The sequence below is a fragment of the Mytilus trossulus genome, chromosome 4 (genome assembly GCF_036588685.1).
Source record: "Mytilus trossulus isolate FHL-02 chromosome 4, PNRI_Mtr1.1.1.hap1, whole genome shotgun sequence".
Lineage (NCBI taxonomy): Eukaryota > Metazoa > Mollusca > Bivalvia > Mytilida > Mytilidae > Mytilus > Mytilus trossulus.
Genome location: NC_086376.1, coordinates 60,510,530 through 60,536,344, shown reverse-complemented (window position 1 = coordinate 60,536,344; position 25,815 = coordinate 60,510,530). Strand labels below are relative to the sequence as shown.

The following is a 25,815-nucleotide window of genomic DNA, read 5'->3' as shown; positions in this document are numbered from 1 at the left end:
TTCCATTATTTTGACAACGATGCGTGAACAAAACAAACAGACACAATACGTAAAAGTGTATAGAATAAGTGTACAGCAGTCAACAGTATTATAATCCTAATCACTATAAAAACAAATAAATGTAACAAAGAAACACTAAAAGGTATATATCAAATCTAACATCCTCATTTTGCTTTTCTATTATACGATTTTATTTATCTATGTTAAATCCATCCATAAAGGATTGAAAGATTTTAAGTACTGAAGTATAATCGTGGCTTGAAAACAATTTTGTCGAACCTTTCATTTGACGAATTCGAACTAACAATTTCAGTGATGACAGGCTAGCGATACAATAGTTTGACTACCTTATACCATTCGTCACCGAGGCCTCTCTAAATAAATGGGAAATGATATTAAAAAAAGTGTTGTGTATTGCAGTTTTGCTTTTTTGCAGTTTTGCAGTTATGCATTAAATACAATAAGGTGCTGAAAGCCAAACTACAAATACCGATGTCTTGCAAGTTAATGTGCTATGAATATTATTGACTGTCATTTAATATTTATTCATTATTTTGTTATTTGTATAAATTACTGTACAAGTTCACATTCGCAGATTCAGAAGGCGTTTAGAGCGTTCGGCCTCATTTTTATTATTTTTTTATTGCATAGAATTATTTAAATTAAATGTCTGTATTATTTTTGAGAACAAAGTCCAACTATTTTTCTCTGAATTCTGAAATTGCCACTGATTTGATATTTGAGTCATAGTGGGATTTTTTTTTTATCGTAAAGTATAAATTTGTAAAATATTCATGGGCAGTAATATGTTTCTATTTACGATTAATGAAATGAATTCTTCTTTAATGTAACTATTGGCAGAAAACAAACATATTATCAGTTTTTCGCAGCTTGAAAAGATTCAGTATGACAATTATAAGTAAGTTTACTGCACTAACCATAAAATTGTCTCCTCTAAGTGTTAACAGTCCCTCAATAATTAGGAAACCAGATTAACAATCAAGTTTAATTAGCATTTAATAAATGTTAATACAAATGGATTTCCTATAGGCGATAATAGATTATATCGATAATAGAACAAAATATTCGACAGTCTTAGACTAGCGATTCCGTATCAATTAGTTTTAGTATAATTTTACAAGGAATGTATTAATTAAAAAGCCATTTTAGTTAGGAATGTAATAAATTTTTATTGTATATGAATAGAATAGAAATAGTATCTGCAAACATTTTGAGCTCTTAATATAAAGAAGATTTTAATCAAATGATCAAAGGGAACAGTAAGAGAAGTTCTTTGTAATTATTATCTGTGAACTGTCTTTATATTAATTTCTTTTTGATTATTACCACGTGTTTTCCTGTCCATACTTTTGTCATATGCCAGCATCTTTTGCCAGTTTCTTTCATGTAATAGCTTAGCTTTACTTATGACATTCACACGTGTGTACTTTGTGGTTGTGTTTTCATTATGGTGAACATATCTTGAGGACAAGTAACTTATGAAGGCAATAGAAAAAAATGTGTTCCGATGTACTTTCGACTATAGATGCATATATAAAAGTAGATCAGGAACGATAGATAACTATCAACACAGATCTAATAACATACTAGATATATTTTTTTCTTCAAATTAATCAAAATTTTATTGCACTTTGCATAGATATAATTTTAAGCAACAGCAGGTTTCTGTGTATGGCCTCTAACAGGTTCAACCCATCATTTTAAGAAAACAATATCTATAAAACTCCTGTACCAAGTCAGGAAAATGGCCATTGTAATATTGTAGCTCGTTTCTGTGTGTGTTACATTTTAATGTTGTGTTTCTGTTGTGTCTTTGTTCTCGTTGTCGATTTATGAGTTTCGGACAGCGGTATACTACTGTTGCATTTATTTATAACAATGCAAAAAACCCACACCGCATAGCCAGCAATAAAAAAAGTCCCAACATGACAAATACAATACCATTCAATCTAGAAAACGAACAGCCTAGTTTATTATTTAAAAAAGTGAATTAACATATATGATCTATTTCCCTTGTTGCTCTATATTTGTCATGTTTGATATATAGTTATCAAAGGTACTAGGATAATAATTTGATACGCCAGAGCGCATTTCGTCTACATACGACATATAAGTGACGCTCAGATCAAAAGAGTTAAAAAGCCAAACACGTACAAAGTTCAAGAGCATTGAGAACCCAAAATTCCAAATAAAGAGATGCCAAATACGGCTAAGATTATCTACTCCTGGGATAAGAAAATCCTTAGTTTATCAAAAAAGTTTTGTAAACAGGAAATTTATCAAATGACCATATAATTGATATTCATGTCAACACCTGACTACTGGGCTGGTGATACCCTCAAGGGGGGACGATACGTCCAACATCAGTGGCATCGAACCACACCTGTCTTGTTGCATTAGATTTATATGTTAGGATATTGTCCTGCAGCACACGTTTTATTTTGCTTTGGATTGCCCCTTGTTCATAAATATTGAATGGTGACAATGTTCGTCGTTTCATCCATATTTTTGAAGGATTTTGTCAACCTTTTACTTTTCTAGTTGTTATTTATTTTGGGTCATTTTCGTATATTGTCCCTGTACCTTACGTCTTGTTGTTTTATATTTGTCTTGAACGTATATTGTTATGTTCTTATACCTGGTATTGATTTGCTTTATTCGAATACTAATAACTTTAGCATTCCTTCTCTGACAGCGCTTTTTATGAGGTGGTATCGCTGACCTGTTATCAAGTCGTGATTGGACTATTTGTTTATCTTTTTTCAAGAACTTCAAAAACTTGCCTTTGTTTAATCCAAACTAGTAATATAAGTATAAATTCTATTTACAAAAAGTGTCAGATGGAACTTCGTTTGTTTGTATAAATGTTGACAAATGCGTACAGTATATGTTTTTTTCAATAGAAAATGTGTCAATTATCGACAATTGCACTTAACAAAAGTGACAATATTGTTGTCATAAACTCATTCCACTCGTTTTAAAAGAGCATTTAACTATTCTAGATAAATGGATTGAAAACTGAAAAGTGTGTTTACTATATAAGTACCGTTATTTATTGAGGTGTTGCTACATTTTTCAAAAGATTAAAATACTATTATTTTTTATAATCAAATGAAATTGTTAACAAATACAAGTACTTCTGTCTCACAAGTCGTATATGAATTTTGCTTTGACGTATAACAAGACATACAATAGCTGACATGCGCCTAGAACTACTAGATTTGACGTAAATAGAAGGATAAATACATTGTAGCTGACGTTGGTAGATATATGTAGCATTGTGATATTTGACCTATATAAAGAACATGGTATCGAAGCTGATTATGGTTGGTTCATACTCTCAGTTTTCTCAGATAAGCGTTGGATCGTTGGATAAATAACTATTCGCCCTCCGTGCTCGTAAAACCTTTATAACGAACCAACGCTTATCCATTTTATCTCTATTGCTTATCTGAGCTGGAGTGAGTACGCTATACAATCATGTTTCTTTCCTGAATTATCACAGACTTATACGAATAAGAAATACGATTGCAAACTAAAATCGAAATTATATAATTTTCCCCCTAAAAATCTAATGTCAAGATGTATAACATTTTGTGTAACTTTAACTATTAAAACAAGACACACTATATCTAAATAAACGGCCTGCTATGAATGAGAAATATATATAGCATGAATATAATGAACTTTTTAATAATTTCACTGTTATAAGTTCAAGAATATTCTAATAACAAGTCTCAAGTTATGGATATGTTTCCAGTTTCTTTATTATAAAAATTAATTTATTATGCATTCAACTTGACATTTACTAAATCGATTTTCTCATAACTTCATTTTTTATATAAGTTTGAATTTTTCATTATTAATTAATTATGCATTCAACTTGACATTTATTAAATCGATCTTCTAATAACTTCATTTTTAATTATTTATTTATATAAGTTTGAATTTTTCATTATTAATTGATTATGTTGAAATTTAGCTTAATCTTACTTTTCATTAATTTGTTTGAAATCCGTGATAAAAGAATTATATTTTATTATTTGAAAGTGACTTATAGACCCAATGGGTCGGGTGTATTTTATTGTGTATGTAATATATTTGTACTTTATTGAAATGTGATTACACATGTCACTATAATAAACATTTACTTACTTACTTACTTAATGTATCTGGCAAAAAACAATTAATATGATTTAAAGTATTAATATTGTTTTAACTAAACTATAACGTGTTGGGATTCCAATTTTGGTATTTCCTGTTTGTTTGATGTATATTGGAAATATCAGGGATTTTAACAATAACATTAAACAGAGTCATTCACAATTCAAATTGGCGTAGATTTTTATGAACTTAGGAAATAACTGCTTGTGGTACCTACTGTGGACGTAATTGATATATCAAACACTAACTATTTTATTGTCATCTAATATCTACTTTGTTAAACACAAAGATATATCCATTACAAAATTATACTGAACAAAGTAGGTCATTTTGGACGTTTTCTGCATCTGAAACATTCAGGATTGATAATGTCCTTCTAGTGTAATTCGCGTTATTTTTATAGTGCCGTTTTGACTCATGGCTCATTCACGTTTACACTTTAGGATTATCGACATTTTTTCTTGAGTGTTTTTCTAACAATAATTATTTTTTCGGCGTCTGCATTAAAATAAATTTCGAAAAATTGCATATATTTTTCCGTTCAACAGTTCTGCAAACAAATTAAGATAACGGATTTATATGTTGTATTTGGTCGTTGTATCTGATTCACGATGATCTAATATCTCCTGTAACTATATGAAATTCGATATCATGCATTTACCATGCCTTATCTTTTAACAATATTTTCTGAAAGGCATGGAAAGCTATCATTATGCATCAACCATTATATATCATTGTGTTGATTAGATGTGCGAATGTCATCTATGTTGCCATCTTTCGATTTAATGTATTTTAGTGTAATATTTTCAACAGAGCGCAAAGAGTGCCATCCTATCAGCTTATTTTATAGCTGACTATTTGGTATTGGCTTTTCTCATTGTTAAATGCCTTACGGTGGCCTATTGTTGTTTATTTCTTTGACATATGGTCTCTTCTGAAGAGTTGTCTTATTGGCTATCAACTACATCTTTTTTTTAAAGATAGTTTATATAAACGTAAAGTCAGCACTTCGGTGTTGACATGCATATCAATTATATGGTCATTTTCATATATTTCCTGTTTACAAATGTATGAATTTGTCGAAATACTAAGGATTTTCGTACCCCAGGCATAATTAACCTTAACCGTATTTGGCAAAACTTTTTAGAATTTGGGTCCTCAATGCTCTTCAACTTTGTATTTGTTTTGTTTATTGAATATTTTGATTTGAGCGTCACTGATGAGTCTAATGTAGACGAAACGCGCGTCTGGCGTACTAAATTATAATCCTGGTACCTTTGATAACTATTATCACCACTGGGTCGATGCCACTGCTGGTGGACGTTTCGTGCGTCTGGCGTATTATTTTGTTTTATGAAAACAAACCATATTAGATGTATTATTATAAATCCAAACAAAAGTGGATATTTTGCAAGGAAAGTGTCTTAAGAAAAAAAATTGTAGGTTTAACTCCACATCTGTCAAAATCATCTTAATTCTTCTAACAAGGGCCAGATAAATGATGGGGCATCTAATATTGCAATGTACAGATTGGTTAGTTTGAATTGAATGATTTTTTATTTGATAAGTGATTTTTTACATGAGAATGACACCTAAGAACGTTTACCACCTGTCTGAAACATTTATTTATTGACTAAACTGTTTAATTAGCTGGAATGACTCAGCAAAAAAGTTGTAGTTGTTGATTGAACGGAGAAGATGTAGAATATCAGAAATTAATAAGTCGAGAAAAACGAGGCTCTGCAAACGCAGCCATTATGATCACATTGAATCTAAAATCGGGTAACATGACAAACATCAATTCTTTCTAATCTCTCTTGTATCCAATCAGATGTCGGCAAAAAAGTTCGTACATACCTTTGTCATATTTAAATAAGAATATGTGAGGTCAATATCATGAAACCATATAAACTGCGCATGCTTGATTGTATTCATGTTAATTTCAGGGTCTCTCAGCGTATAAAACCTTGTTTCATCGCCCCGATTTTAGTGATTACAAAATACTCATTCAATAATGCAGACATACTTTCTTAAAATGATTATTTGACAGAACTGAACATATAAGAAAACAAAATTCATTGCATTACTGCAGATGTGTGTCTATCTTAAGGAACTAAGAAAAACAGACTTATTAGGGGGATTCTGACTGATTGTTCCAGTTAATGTTACTAGCTTAATCATTTTACCCTAAAAAGTCAAACAAAATATCGAGAATACATAATAAGTAAACCAGTGAACAATACAGATTAACCATATTGGTATTATTTTAGTAGGTTTCTCTATATGAATTGGATTTTGAATAAAAAAAAGCATATTCACCTGTGAAAGTGTTATTCACCGCGCTAAACGTAAACGTAAACTTTTCCACGCTTTTACATGCAACGATATGTTAAAATGTTTCATGTAAAAAAAAATTGGTATATGTTTGTCATCAAATACATTTTCTTTTCTCGGAATATGGAATAAAACAATTACTGTCTTTTTTTTTGGTAAATATGGGGTTTAATTGACTTTTGAAAAACTAATATTCGCTTCCGCCGTTGGCCTCAATGAATATCAGTTTTTCAAAAGTCAATAAAACCGCATATTTACCTCATCAAAAGACAGTAATTGTATAATACTTAATAAGTTGTCGACTAAAAACGTGATTTCTTACAAGTCAGAATCAATATCGAATTCAAATCAATGATATTACCTTTATCGTCGATTAAAGATATAGTTCATTGAGAAGCCAGAGGAAATATCGGGTACAATAATAATACCAGAGCAATCGATTAAAACAAACAATAAAAAAAAAATGAAAATATCGGTAACACTCAATAACACTTAAATTTACTACCTAAGCCATCGATTAAACAAACAATATTATAAGAAATCAGAGGAATTATCGGTAACACGGAAATTATACTACCGAAGCCAATGATTAAACAAATAATATAATCAAAATTCAGAGAAAATATCGGTTACACATCAACAATACTACCAAAGCCATCGTTTAAACAGACAATACTAGGAGAAATCCGAAGAACTATCATCAACACATCAATTATACTACTAAATACATCGATTTAAGGTAGATTTATGGTATACCGCCATTTTGATTGTACAATCATAGTAAAAAATCGGTCTAGTTATTTGCCTAAATCTGCAAATTTGGAGACAGATTTGCAATTCAATGGTTATACTGTTTTTTTTCTATTTAAGGAAACTTGTTAATTAATCGTATTATACAAAATATTTTAACAAATATCATTTTTTGGGGGTTTAAAAATCATTTTTTTTCAAATGAGCTATTTAAGGGGAGATAACTCTTATAGTACAAAATTTATACTGGGCTAATAGGGATTTTTATATTTTATATTTTTACTCGTAGCAAGAAATTAAGTTCGGTGACACCATGTTTTCCTTTTATTTTCTTAAAATATATTATGAAACCTTTCTTCTTACAATTTATTTCAAAATTCTATCTCATAGAATTCTTTTTATACACTAATATGTTTTTTCATGAACAAACTAACCAAATTTTGGCAATTTTCAACGACTCATAGCTTAAAAAATAGCACGGTAACCCATACTTTTTACTAAATTTTTGAAAAGAGCATAGTAAAATCTTCATTTTGGCAAATTATAAATAAATTCTGTCTCAAAAAATATATACTGGTGATCTACCTTTACACACAATATTATCAGAAGTCAGAGGAAATATCGGCCACACATCAATAATGCTACAAAATCCATCGATTAAACACGTTATATTACCAAAAGTCAGAGATATTTATCAATAATACATCAATAATACTACCAAAGCCATCGCTTATAGACAATATTATCAAACGTCAGAGGATATATCGGTAACACACATCACTAATGCTACAAAATCCATCGATTAAACAAACATTACCACCAGAAGTCAGAGAAAATGTCGGATTCAAGTAAAAGAATACTAGCAAAGACATCGGTTAAACACAAAATACCTTCAGAAGTAAGAGAAGTATTGGTTTCAATAACTTCAATACACATCGACTAAACACACATTACCATGATAAGTGAATGGAAATGTCGGATTCAAGTAAAAGAATACTACCAAAGACATCGGTTAAACACAAAATACCGTCAGAAGTAAGAGAAGTATTGGTTTCAATAACTTCAATACACATCGACTAAACACACATTACCATGATAAGTGAATGGAAATGTCGGATTCAAGTAAAAGAATACTACCAAAGACATCGGTTAAACACAAAATACCGTCAGAAGTAAGAGAAGTATTGGTTTCGATAACTTCAATACACATCGACTAAACACACAGTACCATGATAAGTGAATGGAAATGTCGGATTCAAGTAAAAGAATACTACCAAAGACATCGGTTAAACACAAAATACCGTCAGAAGTAAGAGAAGTATTGGTTTCAATAACTTCAATACACATCGACTAAACACACATTACCATGATAAGTGAATGGAAATGTCGGATTCAAGTAAAAGAATACTACCAAAGACATCGGTTAAACACAAAATACCGTCAGAAGTAAGAGAAGTATTGGTTTCAATAACTTCAATACACATCGACTAAACACACAGTACCACGATAAGTGAATGGAAATGTCGGATTCAAGTAAAAGAATACTACCAAAGACATCGGTTAAACACACAATACCGTCAGAAGTAAGAAAAGTATTGATTTCAATAACTTCAATACACATCGACTTAACACACAGAACCATGATAAGTGAAAGATAATGTCGAATACAAACCAAAGAAAAATACTTGAAAACATGTAGTAATTAAATGTAATATACCAATATGATAAAAAGTGAATAAATAAGAAACAAGCTTTAATTAAGATTAGTTAGAAAATAAAATTGTTAATTCTAGCAAATAAGCAATAAACTATTTTGATAAAATACATTTAATGTTTAGTTGAACTTTTCTTTTATTGCTAAATGTATGTTCTGGTAAACACGTTGTTTATATATTTACACGAAAATACATGTTTACTGTTAATAAAACAGTGCCAATTGATTAGTAAATATCTTGTTTAAATCAGTGTTACACGTTGCTCTAAATCAAATGTCTTTATTTTCTAAAACAACACAGTGGTTCGCCATTAGTGCATCTACAATTAGATTCTGCAGTTTAACTCATTTAAAAATTCAAAATAAAACAATACGTTCGTATTGTTATGTGATCTATCGAATATTTTAAAGCATACGATTAATACGTTCTCTTTTTTAATTTAAGAATATATTGTTTCCTTTTCAAATCTAAAACTGGTGTCCCCTTTTTGAATTTTAGATACAACGTTCACTTTTTTAATTTTAAGATAATAGTTCCCTTGTCATTGTTGCACGATGAATTGATGTCATTAACGGACAAATAGATTTCATTGCATGCAAAATGGATGTACTAGCGTGGTATATCGTTTATGAGTGTCCTTATGCAGGTAAATTGATATTTATGCATGGTAAATAGATGTTTCGGTATGGTATAACGGTGTCCTTGCATGGTTTTGGTTATTCTTGATTGTCTATGTCTAGTAAATGGTACATTGATGGCATATCATGGTACAATGATGTCATTGCACGGTAAAAATGGTCCTTGTATGGTATTTAGCCGTCCTTATTTGATAAATAAATAAGCATGTATTTGGTAAATTGATGCTTTTTCTTCATTCATATGTGCCTTTTTGTGGAGTTGTGGGAAGAGATCATAAATAACAGTTTATCCTCGGACTAATGTAACATATAGTTCTGACCCGCCCTTGATATGTTCGAATACTGAACTATTCCATGTTTTCCACCTACACTAAGCAATGTTTTTTAAACAAATTTTTCTTGTCATTTTCGCATTCCTGAAAAACCTAATTAAGGGATCAATGTATCTACTTCAATTAACACTTCATCAACACGTCTTCCATCGATAAAACAGACATATATCGATAACAGTATATCAATTATCGTCAAAATATTGACATATATGTGAACACACAATCAATTTTTCATTGGCGTTGCATAATATCGAGCACCTAATAAACGTTCTAAAATAGGTCGAAATAATAGGTTTTAGAATAAAAGTTTAATTATAAGGTTCGAATAATGTCTGTTGTACCACGCACAACTTCGTTAGACATATAGCTATAAAAATGTAATGTCGTGTTAAACCTTATCTTTAACCGTAACCGTATATGGCCACAACCTTTTGGAATTTTGAGTCAGCAATGCTTTTCAACATTTTACTTGTCTGGCTTTCTAAATATTTTTATCTGAGCGTCTCTGACGCGCGTCTGACGTAATAAATATTAAGTCTGGTGCCTTTGATAACTATTAACGTTTTTCTGAAGCTTGATAAAGAACATTAGTTTGTTATCAATATTGTGTTAGTTTTTGTTTGACTGTAATTTACTCTGACAAGTAGGGGCTATTACTCGACAGTACTTTTTACTCTCTCTTGTGGTAGCTTTATTTGCATGTCAGTTATCCTTCTTCTTTTGTTGGCTTTAACATTAAAGTTTGTTAAGATCCTCCTTTTCATGGGCTTTCTCTCAAAAGGAAATGAATGTCCCTCTTGTTGATTTTCGAAGTCATTTTACCTCCCCGTTGTGGCTTCGTCTCGACTGTAATTTCAATCACCGCTTGTGGGACTTTAATACAACAGTCATTTCTCGAAATTTCAGTTTAATTCCCATTTACTGTGGATTAATCTTCCTTTTGTATTTGGTTTATTTAGTTTTTACCTCCTTCATGTAAAGAATATATCTAGACAGTCAGCCTACCTCGCTTTTGTTTTTATTGTACAATCATCTTATTTTACTTTTGTAACGCTTTTCTTTCGACAGTCATTTCATTTCCTCCCTCTTGTTATGGCTTCTTCTCGATAATCATTTCATTTCCTCCCTCTTGTTCTGGCTTCTTCTCGATAATCATTTCATTTCCTCCCTCTTGTTATGGCTTCTTCACGATAGTCATTTCATTTCCTCCCTCTTGTTATGGCTTCTTCACGATAGTCATTTCATTTCCTCCCTCTTGTTATGGCTTCTTCACGATAGTCATTTCATTTCCTCCCTCTTGTTATGGCTTCTTCACGATAGTCATTTCCTTTCCACCCTCTTGTTATGGCTTCTTCACGATAGTCATTTCATTTCCTCCCTCTTGTTATGGCTTCTTCTCGATAATCATTTCATTTCCTCCCTCTTGTTATGGCTTTTTCTCGATAATCATTTCATTTCCTCCCTCTTGTTATGGCTTTTTCTCGATAGTCATTTCATTTCCTCCCTCTTGTTATGACTTCGTCTCGATAATCATTTCATTTCCTCCCTCTTGTTATGGCTTCTTCACGATAGTCATTTCATTTCCTCCCTCTTGTTATGGCTTCTTCTCGATAATCATTTCATTTTCTCCCTCTTGTTATGGCTTCTTCTCGATAATCATTTCATTTCCTCCCTCTTGTTATGGCTTCTTCTCGATAATCATTTCATTTCCTCCCTCTTGTTATGGCTTCTTCTCGATAGTCATTTCATTTCCTCCCTCTTGTTATGGCTTCTTCTCAATAGTCATTTCATTTCCTCCCTCTTGTTATGGCTTCTTCTCGATAATCATTTCATTTCCTCCCTCTTGTTATGGCTTCTTCTCGATAATCATTTCATTTCCTCCCTCTTGTTATGGCTTCTTCTCGATAATCATTTCATTTCCTCCCTCTTGTTATGGCTTCTTCACGATAGTCATTTCATTTCCTCCCTCTTGCTATGGCTTCTTCTCGATAATCATTTCATTTCCTCCCTCTTGTTATGGCTTCTTCTCGATAATCATTTCATTTCCTCCCTCTTGTTATGGCTTTTTCTCGATAATCATTTCATTTCCTCCCTCTTGTTATGGCTTTTTCTCGATAGTCATTTCATGTCCTCCCTCTTGTTATGACTTCGTCTCGATAATCATTTCATTTCCTCCCTCTTGTTATGGCTTCTTCACGATAGTCATTTCATTTCCTCCCTCTTGTTATGGCTTCTTCACGATAGTCATTTTATTTCCTCCCTCTTGTTATGGCTTCTTCTCGATAATTATTTCATTTCCTCCCTCCTGTTATGGCTTCTTCTCGATAGTCATTTCTCGTTCCTCTTTATGTTATTATATCGACAGTCAGTCCAACCCCTCTTGTGTTTGGTTTTATATCGACACTGCAGTCATTCCACCTTGAAAGATATATACTTTATCCATTTATATTTGAAACTCGTATTCTACTGTAATGTTAAGTATTCTTTGTGGATGTCGGCAATTATTGTGCTACTTGAAATGATCCGTTATATGGGATATATAGTTTAATTTACATGTATTTACCTTAAATTGCCTGTAAACATAGTCGACTCATGAAATTGATAAAGTAAACTCTGTTAGATGTGGTGTGTAATATCAGTTCTCGAATTAAAATGAACTGTAATTCTGAACAAAGAATGTAGTTTCTAAAAAATATATTTTTTTATTTAGTTGATCAGATGTTTCAACGGTTTATCAAAAGAATTTTTACACTAAATCATTCCAAAGTATTACTTGCAAACATTTATCAATGTTTCTGCTCTTGTTAATCAAACACAATTTATAGTGTTATAGCTGGTTATATCAAAGCATATATCACAATAAGAATTGTTAACATCCATCAGATGGTAAAACGTATACATTTAATTGATATTCAAACACATTTTGTTTTTCTTAATGTGCTAGAAACTATTCCAAAAGAGCACATTATTTTATGTAATATTTTAACTCCGATAATTTGCATGGTAAATAAATATGCTTTTAAGCTCAAACTGAACATAACCCATTTCGATGGACATATACAACCGATGAGTCGAGTTTGGGAATGTGCCACACTCTCGATGTTCACTGATGTATCGTGTTGGGAGAATCACAACCTATCTTAGCGCAGAAGACTCCTATCGAAATACAACACTAACAAAATGTTACTCGGCACGAAATTGAACAAATTACGAAAACTTTAGTAAATACATGTACTTTATTTTAGACTCGATACTATATAGATCGTCACATTTTGTATAGACACCTGTTTATTGTTGATGATTGTATCTTTAATTTATTGAGGTAATTTGTGGCTTGGGGTTGCTGTACAATTAAAGATACGTCACATCTGCTTTTATCATCTTTTTATCATATTATGGAAACTGAACTGGAATAGATATAAAAAGTACATAGCAATATTTGATATTGAGTTCACCAACCAAATCCAACAATGATTATATATGGAGTTTTCCTCTTGATATGACATCATGTAATAGGAATTGTTGGTGGATGCATCATTATAGTTTAATTTGCAATATTTATAGATTTGATAGATTTAAAATTTTAAGATATTTATAATACAGACTGAATGCCGTCATGCAATATATAGAACGCCAAAAATAAATAACCTTAGACCTGAAAGTAATCAAATTAAATATTTTGCAGGTCGTAACACAGACTACGGTTACAGAAGAAGACACCAAACACCCAGGTTTAAGTCAGCTTCAGGGAACATAAGTTTTTTTGTTGGCGCAACTGCTAATTTATCATGTGTGATTGAAAACCTAGGTGCCAGACACGTGAGTCAGACTTCAATCACTAATGATGGATCACATGATATTAACATATGACATGTATTTAATCGATGACATTATTAACTAAGTTGAAGAATATTGAAAACCAAATCGTCCTAAAAGTTGTACTTACTTTGACTACGGCAAATAAAGGCAACAGACGTATGTCGGTGTTCAAAAATCATAAACCGATTGAGGAAAAACCAATCCGGATTTCAACCCAAATCTGAGGGAAACACATCTATGCCTTTGAGTGTTAACTTTTGCGTTTGACTGTTTACTCATCGGTTTTGGGTACTCAGATTTGAAAACCATGTACATATATAATCATATAATTATTGGTCTCATAAAGTCAAAAAGATATGTCAATGTTTGGTTTTAAAGTAAAAAAGAACGTAATTATACATAGTTTCAAATGTCTATGGTAGAATTATGACATCGGATCATCTGAACTTCTGATGTAGTTTTGTAGTTTGCCCGGATTTCCTTAATAATTCAAATGTGTTTGGTGATGACATGTAATCGATGTTTATTAATGAAACACAGAGTGTGACTGCAATGTAAATTTACACTATAGAAATTGACACGAAACGGGGCGACAACCAGACGACTACAATAATGAGACTATCAGATATTAGCTGATAATTTTTTTATGAATCTTGAGAAATTGTCAATTGCCATTAAGTTAATTTTGTTTTCCAGCCATTTCATTTACTAAATGAGGTGGACATTTACATCATCAATATCAACCGGTATTAGCGTCAGATTATGATTTTCTTAATTTTTAATTACAAAAATATAAAAGCTTACTTTTAAACGTAGTTGTCCTTTGGTTTTAAGGAAATATATGTATTCTCGTCAATCATATTCATTTCGTTTAAGGCTATTCTTCTAAGACTTGGCAAATCATTATCTATTTTTCGCGACTTTCCATCTTCTGTTTGTGTTATCTTCCATCATTTTTCTATCAGGATTAAAAACACAACGTCATTTTCTATCTTTTTCGTGTCATTATTAAATATTGTAACCAAAAAAAAAGAAAATATGAAATGTGCGTTATTCCTTTTTAATAAAACTTTTAAAGGATTGTCTTTCAAGGATAAGAAGAAATCAAGAGCACATGCAATTTTAAACATCTTTGTGTTTTGGTCTTTGGGAGTTGTGATACCACATCTCCTGATTTGTATTGGAGAAAGTAATAAAAAATGAAAAAAATCTTAAAAAGACCGGTGACTGTTTGTCATATCTTTTGATTGAGTGTTGCCGTCATGTTACATACCATATGTGACTATATATATAATTATACCCAGGAGAGAAAATTTGATACCATGCATATGCGATTTAAACGGAACTGAACGTCTATATTCCACCTCAATTGAAATCAAAGCAATATTGATGCCAACTCTTAAACTTTAATACAAATACTCAATAACCAATTCCCGTTCTTTAAATGGCATAATGTCTATAACATGTGACACGTTTAAAGTTATCGGGACAATATGTTCATGAATGAAATACAGATGACGATCTGACACAAACAGAAATCCTGTCTACGAACATCCTTTAAACAGATTATTGATAAATTTAAGCATTGGCGAGTTTCTTGATTTGGAGTTACTGGGTCAATCAAGTTGGTTTGGTACTTAAAAACCTCTTTGATATCGTTATAAAGACAGAAAGAACATACAATAAATCAAAATCAGCCTAAAAAAAGCATATTTAACTTTGCGTGGACATAAAGTGTCGCTAAAATCAAACTGCTTTATGTTTGTCTATTATTGTGTATTAAGTTTGCTTTCGTCTGTTTAGAACATTTATTATTTCAGGTTATTTGGCGTAAACTTCCTGAGGAAAGTCCTATAACTGTTGGTGAAAGGTTATTTACACAAGATGATCGTTTCTCCGTAAACCATAATTCAGAACGAAATAACTGGGATTTGAAAATAGATGATTTGACATTCGGAGATACGGGGACATATGAATGTCAGGTTCCTTCAAAAGATAAAAATATAAGACAACATATATTTCTTCGAGTTAAATGTAAGTTTGGACTCCAGGATTGTTTGAATGTCTTTCTCTTGAAATATTTCATAACATAACTATACTTTTTATTAAAAGAATGTACCTATGTTGTTAACGTCAAAAATGCTGCAATGTTATCTTTCTAATGATTTGCTTACAAAATACTGTCAACTAGAGTGTTAAGATAACGTGAGGTCCTACTTGAATCGGTTGACATGCTGACTAAGATCCTATATTAAAAGTGGTCATGTGTTTAGTTCTTTTATCTTAATTATAAACATTCCTTTTTCATGTGAGGTTTTAATGAATTATCCGCTGAACATCAACACGGGTATTATGTATTAACCAAGCAATATCAAAGGGAATATTTTATCTGTCGACTTATAACACGTGCATTATATAATTAAGAAATAATTCATGGTGGCTTGAATATATCGTTATTTTACCACGGGTTGGCCCTTTATGAGAAATATTTTACCCTGAGCGATAGCGAGGGGTAAAATATCGTCATAAAGGGACAACCCGTGGTAAAATCTAGATATATTCAAGCCCCCATGAATTATTTCGATTCTAATAGGACAAAAACGGCATTTGTTTTGGATCGAAGCGCTCTATGTGGAGGCAAATATTTGCCGTTCCTATAAATTAACGCACTTTGAGATTAGCGTAAACAACGGAGCAACCAGAATAAGTGACATGCTCAAACTATTTTCTAATAACGTATTTAGATGAATTTTAATGATAATTTACTTATATGTCTTCTATGTATAAAAAAAAATGGGTTTATACCACATTTGAGCATCGTTTGTCTACGTTTCCTTGTTGTGATGATTTTCGGTATCAGAAGCGTGTATTTTCCCGTTTGAAAAGCGTTTGAAGGACGTCATGTTAGAATCGCCGATTAATGACACTGGGAATATATATCCACAGAATGAGAAATGAGGATTACATATTCGCCGATCAGTATCATAAAATTTCTATATCCACAGAGCAATAACACATGGATGATATATCTGTAAAGAAATAATTAGGGGATAATATATTCGATTACCAATAACACGATGATGAAATATGAATATCCGTCGACAAATTACACCGGGATTATATATCTGCCGACCAATAACACAGCCTCAGGGATTATATATCTGCCGACCAATAACACAGGGATTATATATCTGACGACCAATAACACGGGGATTAAACATGAATATCCGTCGACAAATACCACAGACATTATATCTGCCGACCAATAACAGGAACATTATATAACTGCCGACCAATAACATCGGGATTATATATCTGCCGACCAATAACACAGGGATTATATATCTGCCGACCAATAACACAGGGATTATATATATGCAGACCAATAACACGAGGATTAAACATGAATATCCGTCGACATATATCACAGACATTATATCTGCCGACCAATAACAGGAACATTATATAACTGCCGACCAATAACATCGGGATAATATTTGCCCACCAATACCAACGGGGGTATATATAAATTAAACAATAACACAGGTTTATTCGTGTAGGGTCTGAGCATTTACACATAGATTTACATTTATACATATTTCTGGTGAAAGTCTCTATTTGTGCAGTATTTGTCTTTTTCCTCGGGTGTATTTCTCTGCAATGAGCCAAGTTGTTATAAATGAATTTGAAAACCATTTCCTTTGAAATAACTGAAGCTTCGAAATAAATAGACAAAAAAGACAGTTTGAAACAAAAATTAATACGACAATGAACAAAATCACAAATTTAAAGTATGACCGACTTGTCTTCCTGTTGACAATGATATATTTTTATACTACAGATTAAATTAAATGTCACTGGCAAAACAGTATAAGGTTACTCGCGCCCCCTTTTAATTAAATGTTGCTGTAACAGAAGTATAAAGTTACTCACGCATCACGTTCGAATATTTAGGTTGTGTTGACCTTGGATTGTTGTGACGTTTTCGGATTATTGTGTAACTGGTGTTAACCTAGCATTACATTAATAGAATTAATGTATTATTGTTTAATGTACCGTTTTATTTCTCAAACGACACAGTATCACAATAGTGGGAGGAATAATGACATGGCAAAGCTGATCACTTAACTGAATTCTAATCGAAGGAATTTCTTACAAAATAAAGCGTGATAGGGTTGGAGAAGTTATCAAATGTTTTATTGGTTCATTTTAATCCCCGTGCTATAAAACACATCTTCTCAAGATGACGATCTTGTGTTTATTTAAAAGCAATTGCTTCTGTGATTTGCGAGATAAATCTCTTGATAGACAGTGTTTTTTCTATTGACAAAGTTGGCACGGCATTTACATTTGAGTTATTATTCAATGAATGGTACAAAGGGATGGACTTAATTGCTAAAAATAGTACAACACACTAATTTCATCAGTTATATGATTATGGGTAGACTGGATAATTGTCATAGCACATCGCAGTTAAATTTTAAGGATTCGAATAATTCTTCAGATGTTGTATCAAGCATTTGCTGTTTCTTACATATTGGAACACTTTGTGTATATATACATGTAGGTACTGCACGATACTTTCATGAGAACGTTCATTAAGGGTGTACTAATATTTAGTAAACCAATTTATATCGGAAACGGTAATTTTGTGGTGAACAGACTTTAATAGACCACTTTCGAGTTCATCCGTTACCGGCAGAAACTCGTCAATTATGCACGCCTTTATGACGTCATTTACCAGATAGAGGGGCTCGCCTGTATCCCTGCACTATTTACGTTCATCAAGCGTCTAAGTGATCGTTTTTGTGCAGGATAAACTAGAAATAATGGTTGCTCTGTAGGTACTTACTGACAATTCCCTAATGACAGCAGTGTTGATTGTCTATTTTCAGAATTTAATTTGCCGAATAATTCGTACAATTTAGAATTATAATTTTCCAACCACTCGCTCAACATTGTAAGGAAGTGACGACGCCCTTAAACGCACAGATGACGGTGATAAAGGCGCGTATAATTGACGAGTTTTTTCCGGTAACGGATGAACTCGAAAGTGGTCTATTGACTGAACATGAAACTAAAAAGTAATTTTCAACTTTTTGATTGCATTAAATAAGACATTTTAGTCTATGTGTGGTTCAGACTTTTTTCAGAAGTTGTAATTAACATTTACACTTTTACAGCATACCTGTCTAAAAAGTCCTTGAACAGTACTGAAACTGCTGAGCATTAATGAATGTAATCTTTGATAAGTTTATATACAGTGATTATTTATAAAACCATGACTTAGTTATTCATAGTTCAAACTTTTCTATTGAAGAAAATAAAAAAACACTAATCGTACTTCCCTTACAAGTGAATTGCTATTGTTTTGTAAATCAAACACCGATAAAAACTTTATATAGCATGCCTGTTCACGGGAGGGGGGATATTAACGACAGTTCTGAAATGAAGAAGTCTTTCAAAGTAAAGAATATTGCAACACGTACGATTGCAATCAACTTCGAATCCGAATGTTATGTCTCTTTGTGTTTCTTTGTTGACTTTTTTTGTTTCATTGTAATTAAGATTATAACACAATGTTGACTGCCATACCCCTATTTTTTACATTTTTATCTATGATGACTGTATTGTTCACAAATTGTTGTAAACATAATGAAATAATATTCAACTATCATACAAGTTAGATTTTTAGCTAGCGAACAAACCAGGTTTAATCCTGAATTTTCTACATTTACAAAATGTCTGTACCAAGTAGATATATGAAAGTTGTTCGTTTGATGTGTTTGTCTGGACAGTCCTGAATTTACCACAGTGATTAAGTCTGAAAATTGACTGATAGACTGTACACGACTGAATTACTCATAGACATTTCAAATCTAGAAGTTGGCGTACATAAATGAAGAGCAATAGAAAAGCCTGTTTTATTCTCCTCTTCTTTGTATTTAGTACTATTTCTTAACGATAAATCAACGCTACAGTAATGTATTTGTTTCTTATAATAATTCTTTCGTTTCAGCACGTCCAAAAGTAGACAAGACAGAACCTCCACCAGGTATATATTGTAAAATATCTTTCTGTTCTGAGAATTCGTCTACATTTTAGAATGACTGTAATCTGTCAAATTATATATGAGCACTATTTTTAATAATTTTACATTATTTTAATCAGTCATTTATGGTTTGTAGACCAACAGTAAACCAACAAAATACAAGACATCACTTTGTCGTAAATTTGGGTTTCCATGTGTTTATATCAGACATTAAAGCAAATAAGAGATTAAATAATAATTGAACTGATCTGCTATAAGAGGGTACCGCTGGTCTTGTACGCCTGAGACAGCTACAAATGAGGTTTAACTTTATCTTTGGAAAAATCTTTAACATTTGTTTTCAGTATGGATATCTGCAAAAAATGAATACCTTTTTTTTAAATTACTTTTGAATACTTATGAAGTTTGAAAAGAGCATTGGAATATTTTTGTAAATGGCGCATGAATGAACTGAACTAATGTTAAATCAAAGTCTATCAAATAAGTAAAATTGAGAATGGAAATGGGGAATGTGTCAAAGAGACAACAACCCGACCAAATATAAAAACAACAGCAGAAGGTCACAAACAGGTCTTCAATGTAGCGAAAAATTCCCGCACCCGGAGGCGTCCTTCAGCTGGCCCCTAAACAAATATATACTAGTTCAGTGATAATGAACGCCATACTAATTTCCAAATTGTACACAAGAAACTAAAATTAAAATAATACAAGACCAACAAAGGCCAGAGGCTCCTGACTTGGGACAGGCGCAAAAATGCGGCGGGGTTAAACATGTTTGTGAGATCTCAACCCTCCCCTATACCTCTATATAACAATACGCACATTAAAATTCAGTTCAAGAGAAGTCCGAGTCTGATGTCAGAAGATGTAACCAAACAAAATAAACAAAATGACAATAATACATAAAAAAAAAACCAGACTACTTGCAGTAACTTAAACTGACTGTAAGATTATGATTTCATCATATGAACATCAGGCACAATCCTTCCCTTTTGGGGTTTAGTATCAAGTGTCTGCTTGTTGTGAACTCAACTGCTTTTATAAACATAAAAAAATTTACAGGCACTGAAAGTATCTAGGTTTCAGGAAAAAAATATCATCATAATAATATCCATAGCACTGACTAGTTGTCTTATATACACATTCCCAAGGGTATGATATTGATTAAACAGCAACTATCGAACACAAAACATGAAAAGAATATATGCACAGCTATACGTTATGCTCCATGTTTGTAATGATGAATACCGAATGTTGTGATAACAAAACACATACTGTAGATTCATTTATTTTCGTGGGTACCAATTTTCGTGGATTGTGGAAAAATAATGCTTTCGTGAATATTTAATTTCGTGGTTTTTCAAATGTCTGCATATCAACGTATAGAAAATTTCTATTTCGTTGAATATCTTATTTCGTGGTTAACATTAACCCACGAATGCCACGAAAATTGGTATCCCACGAATATTAATGAATCCACAGTACATATATTCATGCATACAAGTATATCACATAATAAATTATTCTGTTGAGACTCATTCAGTATGATTATGTTAAAACAATATAAATCTTTAACACAAAATCAATTCATTAGTTTTCCTTTTTTCAGTCATTTCGATATCAGGTCCTGATCTGACGCATGTAGGTGATACATTGGTAATAAAATGCAGCGCCACCTACATTGGAGTGGCTAGCATTGATTGGTTCTTTGATGGGTATCTGTTACAGTCAAGTATTGAAGAAGGAATTTCAATTAAGGACAGATTTTCAAGTGTTTCAAAGACAATACATAGTACACTGCAAATAAAGAAGGCCACCATGTCCAGTTCCGGTACATATACTTGTAGATCTGCAGATCAATATGTAAAGGAATACAGAATAACGGTTCTCAGTGATGGTGAGTTGAATTCACAAATAGCATTACATTTTGGTTGACGAGTGCAATATACCGGATGTTGTAGAATTTTTCAATCTGTAGCACGTACTCGAATTCTGATAGAAAGGTGTATTAGGCTAGGTAATGATATTTCCAAAGATATCCTACTAAATGTGTTTTGTACAACTTTAGTTTTAATTGTCTTTATCATTTGTAGCAAACTTTTATATATTAGAAGTTCTGAATAGCACTTTTTGCGATAAATAGATATTGGAAGATGTGGTGTGAGTGCCAATGAGACAATTCTCCACCCAAATAACAATTTATATAAGTAAACCATTATAGGTCAATTTACGGCCTTCAACACGAAGCCTTGGCTCTCACCGAACAACACGCTATAAAGAGCCGCAAAATGCTATTGTAAAACCATTCAAACGGGAAAACAGACGGTTTAATCTATATAAAAATGAGAAACGAGAAAGACGTATAAATTACATAAACAAACGAAAACAACTGTATATCCGATTCCTGACTGAGGACAGGTGCAAACATTTGCAACTGAATTAAAACACATGCTTCCAAGTGTCATTTCAGGATGGTATTAAAACGTATTTTTAGTTAATGTTATTACAGTAATAATTTAAAATTTGAGGCATAGATGGAGGCTTATAAGACAAACGTTAGAAACCGTTACGTTACAACTTCTCAAATAAAACAGTTATATTTACCTTTTCTCAGCATCGATTTTCTTTTTTGTAAGAACTCAGAAAAAAATATTAAATGTACAGTACACTGATATATAAACGACTCCATCATTGATACATCCCAAAGAAGTCGCATGGAATTTAAATGTAAATAAATTGTCTAACAGTTCCATAACACTAGATAAATTATTTTGAATCAAACATAAGTGTTAGTAGCTATGAATGATAGGTTAATGTTAATGAAAAAACAGTAAATTTAGTATTTTTCTTATATTTCAGTGAAAACAAATAATAAGAAAAGAGGTATGTAAAGTTATATATGTATGGCATTACACGTTTAATGTTATGTTATAATATTCCGATGATGTCCATTTTATGAATTAGTGTTGACTGCTATGTTTGTCTTGAATTGACTTTTGAATGATTTTAACATCGAGAGTGTACCTTTACAGTTATGTGTCTTCTACAAATTATGTACAAGAGGGGCGAAAGATACAAGAGGAACATTCAAACTCATAAATCGAAAATAAACTTGGCAACGCCATGTCAAGTGCTCTTAAAGGTTAAGCAGAATCTGCTCCACATGTGGCACCCGTCGAGTTGCTATAAAATTGCCGATTAATAGATTTTGAAATTATCCAGAAACTTAGCTTTCAACTCCATCAGGCAAAGTTGGCCTGAGATGAATTAAGCTGTATTTTTAAGTCATTTTTGGTTCATAGCTTTTCAAGGTGTTTGGTCCTTATACATCATTGGCTTTCAAATTTCGGCATTGGGAGTTCCTGATGAACGCTTTTCGAACGCATGAAATTTAAAAAGAGTTGCTTCCATTTTTATATACAGATTGTATTTGTTTCACATTATGAAGTTTGTAAATATTTACCATATACCTCGAGCCATATACAGAAGTTTTGAGAACATATCTAAACATTGGAGCAGCATATGTGAAAAGGGAAAGAAGGGAAGTATGAACACACAACTCTTTAAGTATTAAAAGCAAATGAGAGTAATTTTAATTCATTTCAACTGTATATTGATTATTTACATGAACCTACATAAGGAAGGAGATTTCATTTTCATTTGTTATATCATAAATCTATGTTTGTTATGTATTAATATTTGGTGTGGGTTTTTTTCTCTCTTTTTCAGTTATTTCAGAATCTTTAGGGAGGGAATCGTCAACATCCGGTCAGAAAAGTAATACCTCATCATGTGTTTCTATCAACTTTCCAATCATATACTTTATTCTGATCGCGTGGTTTGTGCAGATTAAAGACAGTTTCATTTGACCTTCACCTTTTATGATCTAAGTGTCACATGATGACACTATTTGGCTTCTTGTCTGAAGCTTCTGACATTGTCTAAGCAGCATTCATAAATTCTGTACATCACATGATCAAAGACAGAACTCGATTGTTAAATAGTAAAGTCAGCAGTCACGTGTGTCATCAATATCCACAACAACAACAAAAACACACCACTTTATATGATAGAATTTCTTTGTTGATGTTTATGTGATAAACGTAGAACTTAATAACAAATTAATTTGCAATTTACCGTATAGCGGGTTATTTTCGCGGGTGTAAAATTTCGCGATTTTCATTGAATAAGGTATACGAAATATTTTGGCGGTTATTATTTTGGCGGATTCAACATTTGTTACATTACCTTTGCATGCACACTTTTAAATTGGCGGAATTTATTTTGGCGATTTTGTTCTATCCGCGAAAATAAGCGAAAATTTACACCCCGCGAAAATAACCCGCTATACGGTATGTCTTAGGCAAAATAAGAATTTGGCTTAAGGAGAAAGTATTTTTAAACATTATGGGTTCTTGTTAATTAATCAGCTATGGGATGACTCAGCTACATGTTGACTTCACTTGTACTTTTATTTCTAATATCAGAAAATGTTTTAAAAACAAATGACACTAGATAATTATAATGTTGCTTTACGAAATTACTTATGTCGTAACGTTCTTTGTTATCAATAATTAGTAGATTTGTACATTGTACATTCAACGTTGTTAATTTTATGGGGAAGATATGATCGATTTCAAAGTCATCAAGCTTTTCTTCAACCCAGAGGCTACCTTAAATTTATGTCTACTTTGTAGAAGTGCATAACATACTTTATTTATAGAATGGTGAAGACTATTTTTTCGAAATGTTACAATAAAAAATTAAAACAAAATCTTTACTATATGTTTTGTTTATTTATTTATTTTTTCAATTTTTTTGCGTGGTACATTTCCTTTTTCAATATTTTTTTAGACTCTGCAAAATGCCTGACAGAAAACAATTAGATGGCCGAAAAATTGTCTGTTTAGGGATACAAATTTGCAAACATTAGAGATACCGGGTTAAACATATAGAAAACAGTATACTTCTTTAGAATCCTGTCTATATATTATACACTATATGGGACAATATAAAAACTTAAAAATCATCCATCTAAGAACATAAAAGGAAAAATTGATGTTGTTATATTGTTGGTTTTATTGTTTTATTTTTCACTCAGTTAAATTGATTATACCTCTTCATCATTTTATTTTATTGTATACTAGTATTGTTTTTCATTGTGAAAAGTAGCAGGTATAACGAGGTAACTGCTTTGGTCCTTGAAATCGCAAATTTAGGATTATTATAAATCTGACAATTAACATCTTACAGATGTCTAAAAGATCTCAATATTATGTCAATATATTTGCATTATTTTGGCCTATGCTTAGCAAAAACAATTTACTTGATTTTTAGTAGAACTAGAGTTATACTACTTTTGTAGTTTCAGGGGACAAATTATTGATCCTGTTGTACCTCTTTGCCTACAAATAAAAGCAAAAACATGTTTTAATTTCATTTCTTTCTATGCATTTTTCCATGATGGGATCAAACCCATATTCCTTCAAATTCCTTTGAATTAGTTCAATCTTAATTTTTAGAAAAGTATCATACAAAATAATATAGATTACTCGAAACAATACACTACACACATGACGCCAGATAAAACTTTAAAACCCGCTGCATTTGTTTTCACCTGTTCTATAAACTAAGAACCTAATGTTCAATGGTAATAGATAGTTGATGTGGTTTATAAGTGTTTCTCGTTTCTCGTTTTTCCTGTCATTATTGGGGCCCTTTATAGGTCCGTTTTAAAGGTCATACTTTGATCTTTAAAGGGTTACTTTTACAAATTGTTATTTGGATGGAGAGTTGTCACTTGCAATCATACCACATCTTCTTATATCTATAAATACATACAATGAAAACCGTCACGATCGTAGAAACACATTCCATGGCTTTCAGGAATATTGAATACAAATTAAAAAAAAACATGTCACGTATACGTCCAGAGGTATACGTCAATGAGACAGCAACTTTTATGAGATATACACTCAAGACCAAATGGC

General features: G+C 31.8%; 1 protein-coding gene across 1 annotated transcript in view; it reads left to right on the top strand.

Annotated features, from left to right (window-relative positions):
• Nucleotides 1–25,254, top strand: part of LOC134715669 (zwei Ig domain protein zig-8-like) — a 48,071-nt gene extending 22,817 nt beyond the window's left edge. The window contains exons 2-7 of the mRNA XM_063578005.1: nt 13,640–13,773; nt 15,594–15,807; nt 19,793–19,828; nt 21,435–21,722; nt 22,685–22,708; nt 23,555–25,254. Of these exons, the coding sequence (XP_063434075.1) occupies nt 13,640–13,773; nt 15,594–15,807; nt 19,793–19,828; nt 21,435–21,722; nt 22,685–22,708; nt 23,555–23,694 (836 nt within the window). The 3' untranslated portion in view covers nt 23,695–25,254. The remainder of the gene's footprint in view (nt 1–13,639; nt 13,774–15,593; nt 15,808–19,792; nt 19,829–21,434; nt 21,723–22,684; nt 22,709–23,554) is intronic.
• The last annotated feature ends 561 nt before the right edge of the window (nt 25,255–25,815 follow it).